Source organism: Felis catus, chromosome B1 (assembly GCF_018350175.1).
Source record: "Felis catus isolate Fca126 chromosome B1, F.catus_Fca126_mat1.0, whole genome shotgun sequence".
Classification (NCBI taxonomy): Eukaryota; Metazoa; Chordata; class Mammalia; order Carnivora; family Felidae; genus Felis; species Felis catus.
The window spans coordinates 16,375,001-16,387,248 of record NC_058371.1 but is presented as its reverse complement, the minus strand read 5'-3'; the positions used below and the strand labels follow the sequence as shown (position 1 = coordinate 16,387,248).

The following is a 12,248-nucleotide window of genomic DNA, read 5'->3' as shown; positions in this document are numbered from 1 at the left end:
TAATAAGAGACATCTTTTCCATAAGTGCTAGGAAAAGTAGTGTGGAATGATAAAAATATTAAGTAATGAGACAGTAAGGAGATTGTCATGGCAAGAGCTCTAAATAAGGATCTGGATTCATTTCATTCAGTGAGGGCATGCCACCAATGTGGCTAGGTTCTTGGTTCAATTTAGAAGTTTCATTCTGTTCCAATGGTCATGGACACTACCTCTGACTCATGTCATAGCTCACAGCTGAAGTCAAGCAAGGAATATGGATTTCTTATTGCAAACTCATTCACTCTGTTGGAAGTATGCATTAATGGTATCTTCATATAGCAAAGGAAACATGCTACTATTATTAAAGTGTGACAAAGTGGTCTTTGTCAGTACAGCTCCTTTAGTGTCCAAAAATCAGAAAGCAGTTTAGCATCAGAAAAAGGGGGTCACATACTTGGAGCTGAATTAGACTCCTCGGTCTAGAAAAGGCTACAGAGACTGCTACCTCTAAATTTACCCAAACTGATAAACCCTACTCATCCTCAAGAAGCTTCACAAATGGGGTACTTATCTACCTGAAGTACCTTGTTTCAGAGAAAGGGCATTCGTTCCCCACTGATAGCCTCTGTCAGAGGGAGGAAAGCTCTATATCATCTCTACAAAGTGGCCAAACCTTCACATGTTCAAAGAGACTGTTGGTCCTCTGTCTTCTTCTTGGTCCAAATCATGCCCATTACTTTATTCCTCAAGTTCTCTTCCCGACTCATTTTTTCCTTTCTGTCTCTATCACTGACTCTTCCCAGCCTGCAAGCATGACCCATCCTAAAAATATCTCTTTCCCTAATACCCATTCCTTCTCAAGCTACCTTGATAGTGATCTAGGTCTATCCCTTTAGCAGACCAAACTTCTCAGAGGTAGGCCAACCCCACTTTTACTGCTATTAATAAGTTCTCTTAAAATGGCAACCAGGCTCCTTAGCCAAAGCTAATGGCCATCCTTAGTGAGTTGTAGGTTTCATTCTACACAGATGAAATCAGGTTAAAATCAGCACTGAAAGAAACTTAGAGAAGGCAGAGTAGAGGTGTTCACATCTGGCATAAGACTTTGAGCTATCAGAGGCCCATTATGAATCACAGACTCCCTAAGGTACCAGCACACCAGCACAGTCCCCCTCTCTTGCCTTAGGAAAATTTCCCAAATTTATTATACCCTAAGTGTGATTTGGTTACTTTTTCACACTACTGTGGATCTCAGCTATGAGTGATAGCCTTGTGATCTCAGGCTTAAAAAAAAAAAAGATCTTCTGAAGCTAAAAAAGCCCAGAAGTATTTCAGTCTGGTAATAGATTGCTAAGAATAGATTTGACTAGCTTGTGTTTGTGCAGTTCTCTTGAATTTGTTCCAGATTCTTGAATCTGCAGCTGTTAGTCAATAGGTAAAAGTGGATTCTCTAGGAGAAGTTACCATTTGAAGATTTTGAAATACTGTGACTCACAGATTTTTTTTTCCATTGGCAGTACAGAGATTCTAATCCTGTCCTTTAGCAATGAACTTCACGATCAAAAAAAAAAAAAAAAAAAATCAGATGTTTTGAGGGAAGTTGTTGAACTGACTGACATGTGTGACCAGAGAAAGCATATCTCCTGACAGAATGTGGTCCACTGTCTACCTGATATAAGGCCAAATGAAATAAAAAAGAGCCTCACCACCCTGAGAACCGTGATATCATCTCAGGAAATAGGAACTTTTAGCTCTAGTATTAATTCAATGTATACTTTCTCTATACTTTCATAAAATTTAGACAATATGGCATCCTATCTCATACAGCCATAATTTGTTATGGGGAAAAAAACTGAAATAAACTGATTTTGGCCAAACCAGTGTTTCAGAATCAGGAAGTCTGGCACTGACCAGGTACAGAGTTTTTAAAAATTTTCTAAACCTTCCCATGTTTAAGTTTTCCTCTATACCAATCTGGAAAATAATTTCCTTCATAAAATTCCACAATTCTCAATAGTAATAACTGTAGGTAAGAATATTTTACCAGGGGCACCTGGGGGGTTCAGTCAGTTGAGCTGCTGACTTTAGCTCAGGTCACGATCTCAAGGTTCATGAGCTCAAGCCCCATGTCAGCTCTGTGCTGACAGCTCAGAGCCTGGAGCCTGCTCCAGATTCTGTGTCTCCCTCTCTCTCTGCCCCTCCCCTGCTAGTGTTCTGTCTCTCTCTGTCTCTCAAAAATAAATAAACATTAAAATTTTTTTAAAAAATGAAGAAGTACTCCAATAATAAAGGAGACATGCCAAAAGTACACAGAAGCAAGCTAAAGAAACTCCCACTGACCCAACTAGGAAAATTTTTGCAACTATGGATCATGTTAGCAACAGAAAATAATCCATGGTGACCCACCAAATAAAATAGGAAACTCTGAGTCCATGAGACTCTGATTAAAGATACACATCACGACAACTACATGCAGTGCAAGACTTTGGACTGGATCCTTTTGCTATGAAGGACAATATTGGGAGGATCAGTGAAACATGAGTGGGGTCTGAAGATTAAACAGTAGTAATGTATCAGTGTTAATTTCTAGATTTTAATGGCTGTATTGTGCTCATAATGAAGAATGTCCTTGTAAAATACATATCACAGCATTCAGGAGTGGCGGGACACCATGTCAGCAACTCCCTCTGAAGGGTTCAAGAAAAAATGAAACATATATCAGACAATAGTTCCAATTTCACTATAAGTTAGTGATAACTTCAAAATTAAAAAAAATTAAAGGAAACCAAAAAGGCAAAAACAAAAGGCAAGAACTGGAGGATATTTCAAGCTTATTTTCACAACTCAATTAAAGACCTATTTTTAATATGCTAAAAAGCATACAATTATGAGTAAAAAGAGCAAGCTGAAGAACAAAATATAAATTATGATACCATTTATGAAAAATTTTTAAACAAACAAGAGCAATCATCTATATTACTCATGAAGACACATGTAATTACTATAAAAATATAAGAATGGACTGGAAGGCTATACCCAAAATTCAGAATAGTGGTTTCTTGTGGGAGGAACACAGGAAAGGAGGAACAGGATAGGAGGGAGTGGGGAGTTCAATTCTATATAATGTTTTATTCTTTCTAAATAAGTAGAAATCAACTATGCCAATAGAGTTATAACTGTTAATTCTGGGAGATGGAGGCAAAGGGTTAGTTACATATTTCTTTGCATTTTCCATTTTTAAATTTATCCAAAAAAATTAATAAATAACACATAATGAGGACTTTACATTTTACAGGCCATCTAAATGTGCATTTACTTAGAAGCTTGTCAAATTTTTAGAACTTTGGCAAATTCAACAACAGAGTTGACATACAATACATATTAGGCAACACAATGCCCTCTGTTTCAAAATATAAAGTTTTTCTCCATCAAAAAACTGCTAGAACTGATACATGAATTCAGTAAAGTCACAGGCTGCAAATCGGTTGCATTTCTATACATCAATAATGAAGCACCAGAAAAAGAAATCAAGGCATCAATTCCATTTGTAATTGCACCAAAACCCATAAAACACCTAGGAATAAACCTAACCAAAGAGGTAAAAGATCTGTACACTAAAAACTATATAAAACTTACAAAAGACAAAAAAACAAATAATCCAGTGCAAAAATGGGCAAAAGATATGAATAGACACTTTTCCAAAGAAGACATCCAGATGGCCAACTGACACATGAAAAAATACTCAACATCACTCATCATCAGGGAAATACAAATCTAAACAACAATGAGATACCACCTGACACCTGTCAGAATGCCTAACATTAACAAGTCAGGCAACAACAGATTTTGGCGAGGATGCCGAGAAAGAGGATCTCTTTTGCACTGATGGTGGGAACGCAAGCTGGTGCAGCCGCTCTGGAAAACAGTATGGAGGTTCCTCAAGAAATTAAAAATAGAACTACCCTACGACACAGCAATTGCACTACTAGGCATTTATCCACAGGATACAGGTGTGCTGTTTCTTTTTTTTTTTTTTATGAAATTTATTGACAAATTGGTTTCCATACAACACCCAGTGCTCATCCCAAAAGGTGCCCTCCTCAATACCCATCACCCACCCTCTCCTCCCTCCCACCCCCCATCAACCCTCAGTTTGTTCTCAGTTTTTAACAGTCTCTTATGCTTTGGCTCTCTCCCACTCTAACCTCTTTTTTTTTTTTTTCCTCCTTCCCCTCCCCCATGGGTTCCTGTTAAGTTTCTCAGGATCCACATAAGAGTGAAACCATATGGTATCTGTCTTTCTCTGTATGGCTTATTTCACTTAGCATCACACTCTCCAGTTCCATCCACGTTGCTACAAAAGGCCATATTTCATTTTTTCTCATTGCCACGTAATATTCCATTGTGTATATAAACCACAATTTCTTTATCCATTCATCAGTTGATGGACAATTAGGCTCTTTCCATAATTTGGCTATTGTTGAGAGTGCTGCTATGAACATTGGGGTACAAGTGGCCCTATGCATCAGTACTCCTGTATCCCTTGGATAAATTCCTAGCAGTGCTATTGCTGGGTCATAGGGTAGGTCTATTTTTAATTTTCTGAGGAACTTCCACACTGCTTTCCAGAGCGGCTGCACCAATTTGCATTCCCACCAACAGTGCAAGAGGGTTCCCGTTTCTCCACATCCTCTCCAGCATCTATAGTCTCCTGATTTGTTCATTTTGGCCACTCTGACTGGCGTGAGGTGATACTTGAGTGTGGTTTTGATTTGTATTTCCCTGATAAGGAGCGACGCTGAACATCTTTTCATGTGCCTGTTGGCCATCTGGATGTCTTCTTTAGAGAAGTGTCTATTCATGTTTTCTGCCCATTTCTTCACTGGATTATTTGTTTTTCAGGTGTGGAGTTTGGTGAGCTCTTTATAGATTTTGGATACTAGCCCTTTGTCCGATATGTCATTTGCAAATATCTTTTCCCATTCCGTTGGTTGCCTTTTAGTTTTGTTGGTTGTTTCCTTTGCTGTGCAGAAGCTTTTTATCTTCATAAGGTCCCAGTAATTCACTTTTGCTTTTAATTCCCTTGCCTTTGGGGATGTGTCGAGTAAGAGATTGCTACGGCTGAGGTCAGAGAGGTCTTTTCCTGCTTTCTCCTCTAAGGTTTTGATGGTTTCCTGCCTCACATTTAGGTCCTTTATCCATTTTGAGTTTATTTTTGTGAATGGTGTGAGAAAGTGGTCTAGTTTCAACCTTCTGCATGTTGCTGTCCAGTTCTCCCAGCACCATTTGTTAAAGAGGCTGTCTTTTTTCCATTGGATGTTCTTTCCTGCTTTGTCAAAGATGAGTTGGCCATACGTTTGTGGGTCTAGTTCTGGGGTTTCTATTCTATTCCATTGGTCTATGTGTCTGTTTTTGTGCCACAGGTGTGCTGTTTCAAAGGGACACATGCAACCCCATGTTTATAGCAGCACTACCGACAATAGCCAAAGTATGGAAAGAGCCCAAATGTCCATATGTCCATTGATGGATAAATGGATAAAGAAGATGTGGTGTGTGTGTGTGTGTGTGTGTATATATATATATATATATATATATATATATACACACACACACACACACATACATACAATGCAATAAAAAAGAATGAAATCTTGCCATTTGCAACTACATGGATGGAACTGGAGGATATTATGCTAAGTGAAATTAGTCAGTCAGAGAAAGACAAAAATCATATGACTTCACTCATATGAAGACTTTAAGAGACAAAACAGATGAACATAAGGGAAGGGAAACAAAAATAATATAAAAACAGGGAGGGGGACAAAACATAAGAGACCCATAATATGGAGAACAAACAGAGGGTTACTGGAGGGGTTGTGGGAGGGGGGATGGGCTAAATGGGTAAGGGGCACTAAGGAATCTACTCCTGAAATCATTGTTGTACTATATGCTAACTAATTTGGATGTAAATTGTAAAAAATAAAAAATAAAACAAGTTAAAAAAAAAACTTACAAAAGAAATTGAAGAAGACACAAAGAAATGGAAAGACATTCCATGTTCATGGGTTGGAAGAACAAATATTGTTAAAATGTCTATACTACTGAAAGCAATCTACATATTCTATACAATCCCTATCAAAATAACACGAGCATTCTTCGCGGTGCTAGAACAAATAATTCTAAAATATGTATGGAATCAGAAAAGACCCCAAACAGCCAAAGTAATGTTGAAAAAGAAAACGAAAACTGGAGGCCTCATGATTCTGGACTTCAAGCTACATTACAAAGCTGTAGTCATCAAGACAGTATGGTCTTGGCACAAAAACAGACACATAGGTCAACGGAACAGAAAAGAAAACCCAGGAATGGATCCACAAATGTAGGGCCAACTAATCTTTGACAAAGTAGGAAAGAATATCCAATGGAAAAAAGACAGTCTCTTCAGCAAATTATGTTGGGAAAACTGGACAGAGACATGCAGAAGAATGAACCTGGACCACTTTCTTACACCATACACAAAAATAAACTCAAAATGGATGAAAGACCTAAATGTAAGACAGGAAATCGTCAAAATCCTAGAGGAGAAAACAGGCAACAACCTCTTTGACCTCCACCACAGTAACTTCCTACTAGACTTTGCCTCTCTCGAGGCAAAGGAAACAAAAGCAAACATGAATTATTGGGACCTCATCAAGATAAAAAGCTTCTGCACAGGAAAGGAAACAATCAACAAAACTAAAAGGCAACAAACAGAATGGGAGAAGATATTTGCAAATGACATATCAGATAAAGAGTTAGTATATAAAATCTAATAAGAAGTTATAACTGCAAAAAAATAATAATCCAGTGAATAAATCCAGTGAATAAAATAATCCAGTGAGTAAAAGACATGAAAAGACAGTTCTCCAAAGAAGACATCCAGATGGTTAACAGACACATGAAAAGACGCTCAACAACACTCATTATCAGGGAAATACAAATCAAAACCACAACCTCACACCTGTCAGAATGACTAAAATGAACAACTCAGGAAACAACAGATGTTGGTGAAGATGTGGAGAAACGCAAAAACTTTTGCACTGTTGGTGGGAATGCAAACTGGTGCAGCCGCTCTGGAAAGCAGTGTGGAGGTTCCTCAAAAAATTAAAAAGAGAGCTACCCTATGACCCAGCAATTTCACTATTAGGAATTTATCGAAAGGATACAATAATACACACATATATACATACATATATTCTAATATATATGAATATGTATTCTAATATACATTAATATAACTACATATTGAACTATATAAATATATACATATGTGTGTGTGTACATATATATAAAAGAACATTACTTGACGATCAAAAAGAATGAAATCTTGCCATTTGCAACATGGATGGAACTAGAATGTATGTATGATGCTACGCAAAGTAAATCAGAGAAAGACAAATTTCATATGATTTCACTCATGTGGAATTTAAGATACAAAACAGAAGAACATAGGGGAAGAGAAGGAAAAATAAGGTAAAAACAGAGATGGAAACCATAAGAGACTCTTAGATACAGAGAACAAACTGAGGGTTGCTGGAGGGGAGGTGGGGGAGAGGTTGGGCTAAACGGGTGATGGGCATTAAGGAGGGCACTTGTTGGGATGAGCACCAGGTGTTACGTGTAAGTGATCAATCACCAAATTTTACTCCTGAGACCACTATTACACAATATATTAACTAACTTGGATTTAAGGATTTAAATTTAAAAGTTTAAGGATAAAATAAGTAAAATATAAATTTTTTTCTGATATTTGCACTATTAGTACAGTACTTTGTACTGCACTGTTAGGACAGTAGTCTTTCCTATTAGTACAGAGCCTGATGCAGGGCTTAAATTCACGAACTGTGAGCTCCTGACCCAAGCTGAAACCAAGAGCTGGACACTTAACTGACTGAACTACCCAGGTGTCCCTTGAATCTTTTGCAGTTCAAGTATCAAATCTTTTTACATAAGAAAAAAATATCAACACTGTCACAAAATCTCACCTTAGACTCTGAGGTCTAGAGCTGCCATTCCCTGTCAGCCTCCTATGTACCCACTGCACCTGTGGTAGCAGATCCTGTCCCACGGGGTCCACTAACCCTCACAACAATCTTGGCAGCTCCCTGTTGTACAGACGAGTAAACCCACGAGCAGACAAGGGCAAATCACTGAAACACCTTTACCCGCTAACTTCAGAACTGAGTTTCAAGTACTGGCTGTGATGGGTGACAACAGTTTTAGGTGGTCCTGGGTATTCAGGTAAGACTTCCTCAACACACATTCTCAAATGCCGTGAATGCCCCCCAATGAGATGTGTCCACCATCCACCCTCATTTTTACAGCTTTCAGGTTCTCTCTGATCAGAGAAGAGGGTCTCCATGTGCGATTATTCGCATGAGGCCCTATATAAGGGCCTCTTCTGAGGGGATGCCATTCATATCATAGACATTTTTATTATTTAAATATTGTTATATTTAATATTATATTTAATATTATTTCTTAATTTATTAATCTTTATAACTTGGTAGGCTCCAAACATGGATTTTTTATGTTAATTACAAGATGTTTCTGACAAATTATTTTTTCTTCTGTGACTATATATCTCTGATTCAGTTTACAAAAGAAAAATGTTTAAAATCCAAAGGCCTTGTTGACCCAATTTCTAAGTTGACTGTCCTTCTAAGTAAAGAACTACCTTTCTGACTGATTGGGAAGTATCTTAAAGTATGTCTCTACTGAGATTAGGGGACTGGCTAAATTTGAGTTTGACATTGTAACTCTTTTCATCTGCTTTTTATATCCTATACTAAATGGTGTCGCAAAATCCTCCCAGGTGGAGCCCCAAGAAATTTCGGTGTAATAACCAATATCACTTGCTATCATAATCTATATATCTCACATAGACAAATTAGAGTTATTAGAGAACATTACATTCTATTATCATTATTAATATTGGATATTAATATGTCATGTGAAAGATATTATAGTCTGTTATGGAAATTTCATTAGTAGAAATTAGCTTAATAAATTGTAGTAGCTTTTATCTGCATACTCACTTCAAAATACTGTAAATTATTTAGAGTAGTAATTTAACAGACACACTGCTGAAAACATTTGTAGCTTTCCAGAAAAAGTTAATTTTGTCACTAGCCATCATCAATGGAGAGCATAAGTTCTCAAAAACACAATTTATTGAAACTGTCTACAATGCCACAAGACTCAAATTTTCTAGAGACCATCCTATTGTTAACAAGAAAGTATATCAAGCAAACATTGAGACTATCATGAGTTTCATTTCCATGAAAGCAAATCATATAATTATTATACAATAAATTATTATATCATAACTTTAAATTCCTTATTGTGACTTAAAATTTGAATTTTCCATTACTTTATATTCTATCTGGAATGGTTGCTATTGCAAAATAAATAATATATATTCATTTAAAGCTTTTACTTAAAGAGCGCCATTTTCTGTTCTGCATAAAGTATTGACTGCAGCCACACCAACCAGTCCTTGGTTGAACGAGCTCCAGTTTCCAACACAATATCCATCTTTCGCAAATGGTTTGCCCAGGTGCACAGGAAATTAGCCTGCTTTGACATATGGAGATCAGTGCCTCTGCATCAGCTTTAATGTGTACACTTTCATACATCTCATTGTTATTTTAAGATTATTACTGGAAATCAGGGTGTTCTTTTAACCATAGCAAACAAAAGTCCTTTCACAATATTGGTTTTGGATCGATCAAACCCCCAAACATTGAAACTACTCTGGCGGAGGGGTCGAAAAAACGAGGAATGAAGCAAAATAAACAATGAAACCAGGATACGAAAAACAAAGTTCCTAGGTGTTTGCCTGTCTCCAAGCATTCCCCTTTGTCCACACAGCTTTGGTCCAAAAGGTGCAGTCTTCGGTCAGACTATGATCAAGTTCTGGTCAGCGGAGAAGCCGGGAGAAAAGTGCCCAGTGAGACTGGCCCCAGGCCTGAGCGCACAGCAAACCCCGACTGTCCCCGGCGCGTTGGTGGCGGGATGAGCATCACAGCTCCCAGACTCCGGACCCCAGCTCGCACTTCCGCCCCGCACCCCCACCCACGCGCGTGCCCCGCAGCCGGGTTACCAGACAACGGGCTGCCCCTGCGCGAAGCTACTGGGGCGGAATGCATGGGGGAAGGCAGTTGGGAGAACTTGAGCAGCAGAAATGAGTCCGGGTAAGAGTCCTAGAGGAGGGGCCATGGGAAGTGGACGGGTAGTGGAGGGTGCCCGGACCCGTTCACCCCCAAGGCAGGTCCGGGAGTGCCGACTTCCTGACTAGCTGCACACCCCTGCTCTCCCCCCCCCCCCATCCCAACCCCGGGAACTAAAGCACCGCCTCCATCCCCACGCCCAGCCTTTGCTTCCAGCATCTGCGCCACCAGGTCCCGCCGCGCTGCGTGGCCCCGGCGCGCCCTCCCGTGGCCTCTTAGGGCGTCCGCGTCCGGAATCGTACGGTTGGCCTCCCTTCTCCCAAAGAAACTAAAAGCCACCTATTGTGGTTCTGTTACAGAGAAGCATCCGGAGGAAGAGGATGAAGTTGAGTGCGTTCTCCTCTCAGCGTCCAAGATCCTAAATTCCTCTGACCGGATAAAGGAAAGTGGTGGCAGTGAAACAGGTGAAATCTCCAAGGCCAAGGAGTCATTGGGGAACATTATTAGAGAACACCCACCGGCAGTAATGTTTCTGCCTCTTACTACAGGCAAAGGGTACCCTTGCCTAAACCCACTGGCCCAAGAGGTGCACTCCCAGGACATAGGGACTTCCAGTAACTATTATTAAAGTACTAGGTAACACAGCACACCTACTTTGTGCCAGATGGTGTTCCAAGCACTTAAGTATAGTCATTTAATCATCACAACAACCCTATGAAGTAAGTACTACCATTATCCACATTTTACAAGTGAGGAAACTGAGGCACAGAGATTAAATAACTCCCCAAGGTCACATGGCAGCAAATGAAAAAAACCAGTAAGTATTCAGCAGAATGGTGCCAGAGTCCAGGCCTTAACCATCATATTATACTATACTGCTTCTCTAAATATCAAATAAGAATGATATTTTGGACAGATGCTACACAGATATATATTTTGACAGAAGGAACTACTTTTTACAGTAAATATGTGTGGACCACAGGATATTGTATAGGGAAGATATTTGAAATAACCAAAGAGCTATAATTCAAGCTCCACATAAACCATGAATAAGATGTAAATACCCAACTAGGGGTATCATACTGAGAATACTGAAGTTGGACTCCCACTTCCTTGAGAGAAGCCCAAGGAGCCTACACACCTCTTGCAGGAGGCTGGTGGTCAGTGTGACATGCCAGGGAAGAGCAGAGCACTCTGAGTAGAAGGCGGTATCTAGAATGATGGGCCAAGTTAGGACCCCCGGTTGCCTAAAACCCACATGTGACATAGGGGTGATCCGGACACAGAAGTGACATGAGGTCAGGACAGGATTTCTGCATCTTCATAAATCCAGGACCATCCCAAACACCCTGTCAAGCAAGGCCCCTGAAAGAAAAGCTAGAGCAGCCACATGTCACCAGACCAAAGACACCTGGATGCCCAGGGACCACCAGTGTAAACATCTCAATGGAGGCCAGCAGGACAGTGCACTGACCTGCCAGCTGTCCACTCTTCTGTGCCCCAGCATCCATGAGGATATTCAGGCATCCTTGTGCAATCAGGAAACATGAACAGGGAGAAAGAGTCTTCACAGAGAGTTTAGAGGTTGCGTCAGCTCAATATTTACCTCAAAAAGAGCATTTAAGGTGAGAAGAAACTGAGGTAATCTAATTTGGCAAGCTCGTGTGTTATCTAACATGAGTGAGATTTAGGACTCTGGGGGAAGATCCCAGCATAATAGAAAATGAAGTTACAGGCAAAATAGTACATACACTTATTTAAGAGATATAGTTTATCTTGCGAAAGCATAGGGGCTCTAAGTGCAGGGTCTAGCAAGGGCAGGTTTTCAGCAACAGAGATTCTAAGTCAAGGGCTGCCTTGGATGGCAAAATTAGGAGGTATGACTTTGTTCCCTCCCTTTTTCTGTTCTATCTACACCTTATTGTCACCGTGTGATCCATTCCCTGAGTACTACTAACCAACAGAATATTGACCCGTTTGCATAATGCTGAATTACAAGAAGCTGTGTAGTATTTCTTAGGTCTCTTTAATTTTAACAGAATAAGTGGTTAGCCTGTA

General features: G+C 39.6%; 2 protein-coding genes across 4 annotated transcripts in view; one reads left to right on the top strand and one right to left on the bottom strand.

Annotated features, from left to right (window-relative positions):
* The window catches only part of CB1H4orf47 (chromosome B1 C4orf47 homolog), a 96,602-nt gene that overhangs the window by 29,629 nt on the left and 54,725 nt on the right, over nt 1-12,248 (bottom strand). The gene's annotated exons all lie outside the window — the stretch shown is intronic.
* Nucleotides 10,071-12,248, top strand: part of UFSP2 (UFM1 specific peptidase 2) — an 81,367-nt gene continuing 79,189 nt past the window's right edge. The window contains exons 1-2 of one of the 2 annotated variants that reach the window (XM_006930569.5): nt 10,071-10,214; nt 10,550-10,654. In XM_006930569.5, the coding sequence (XP_006930631.4) occupies nt 10,205-10,214; nt 10,550-10,654 (115 nt within the window). In that variant the 5' untranslated portion in view covers nt 10,071-10,204. The remainder of the gene's footprint in view (nt 10,215-10,549; nt 10,655-12,248) is intronic. The other variant, XM_045056826.1, reaches the window with a different exon arrangement.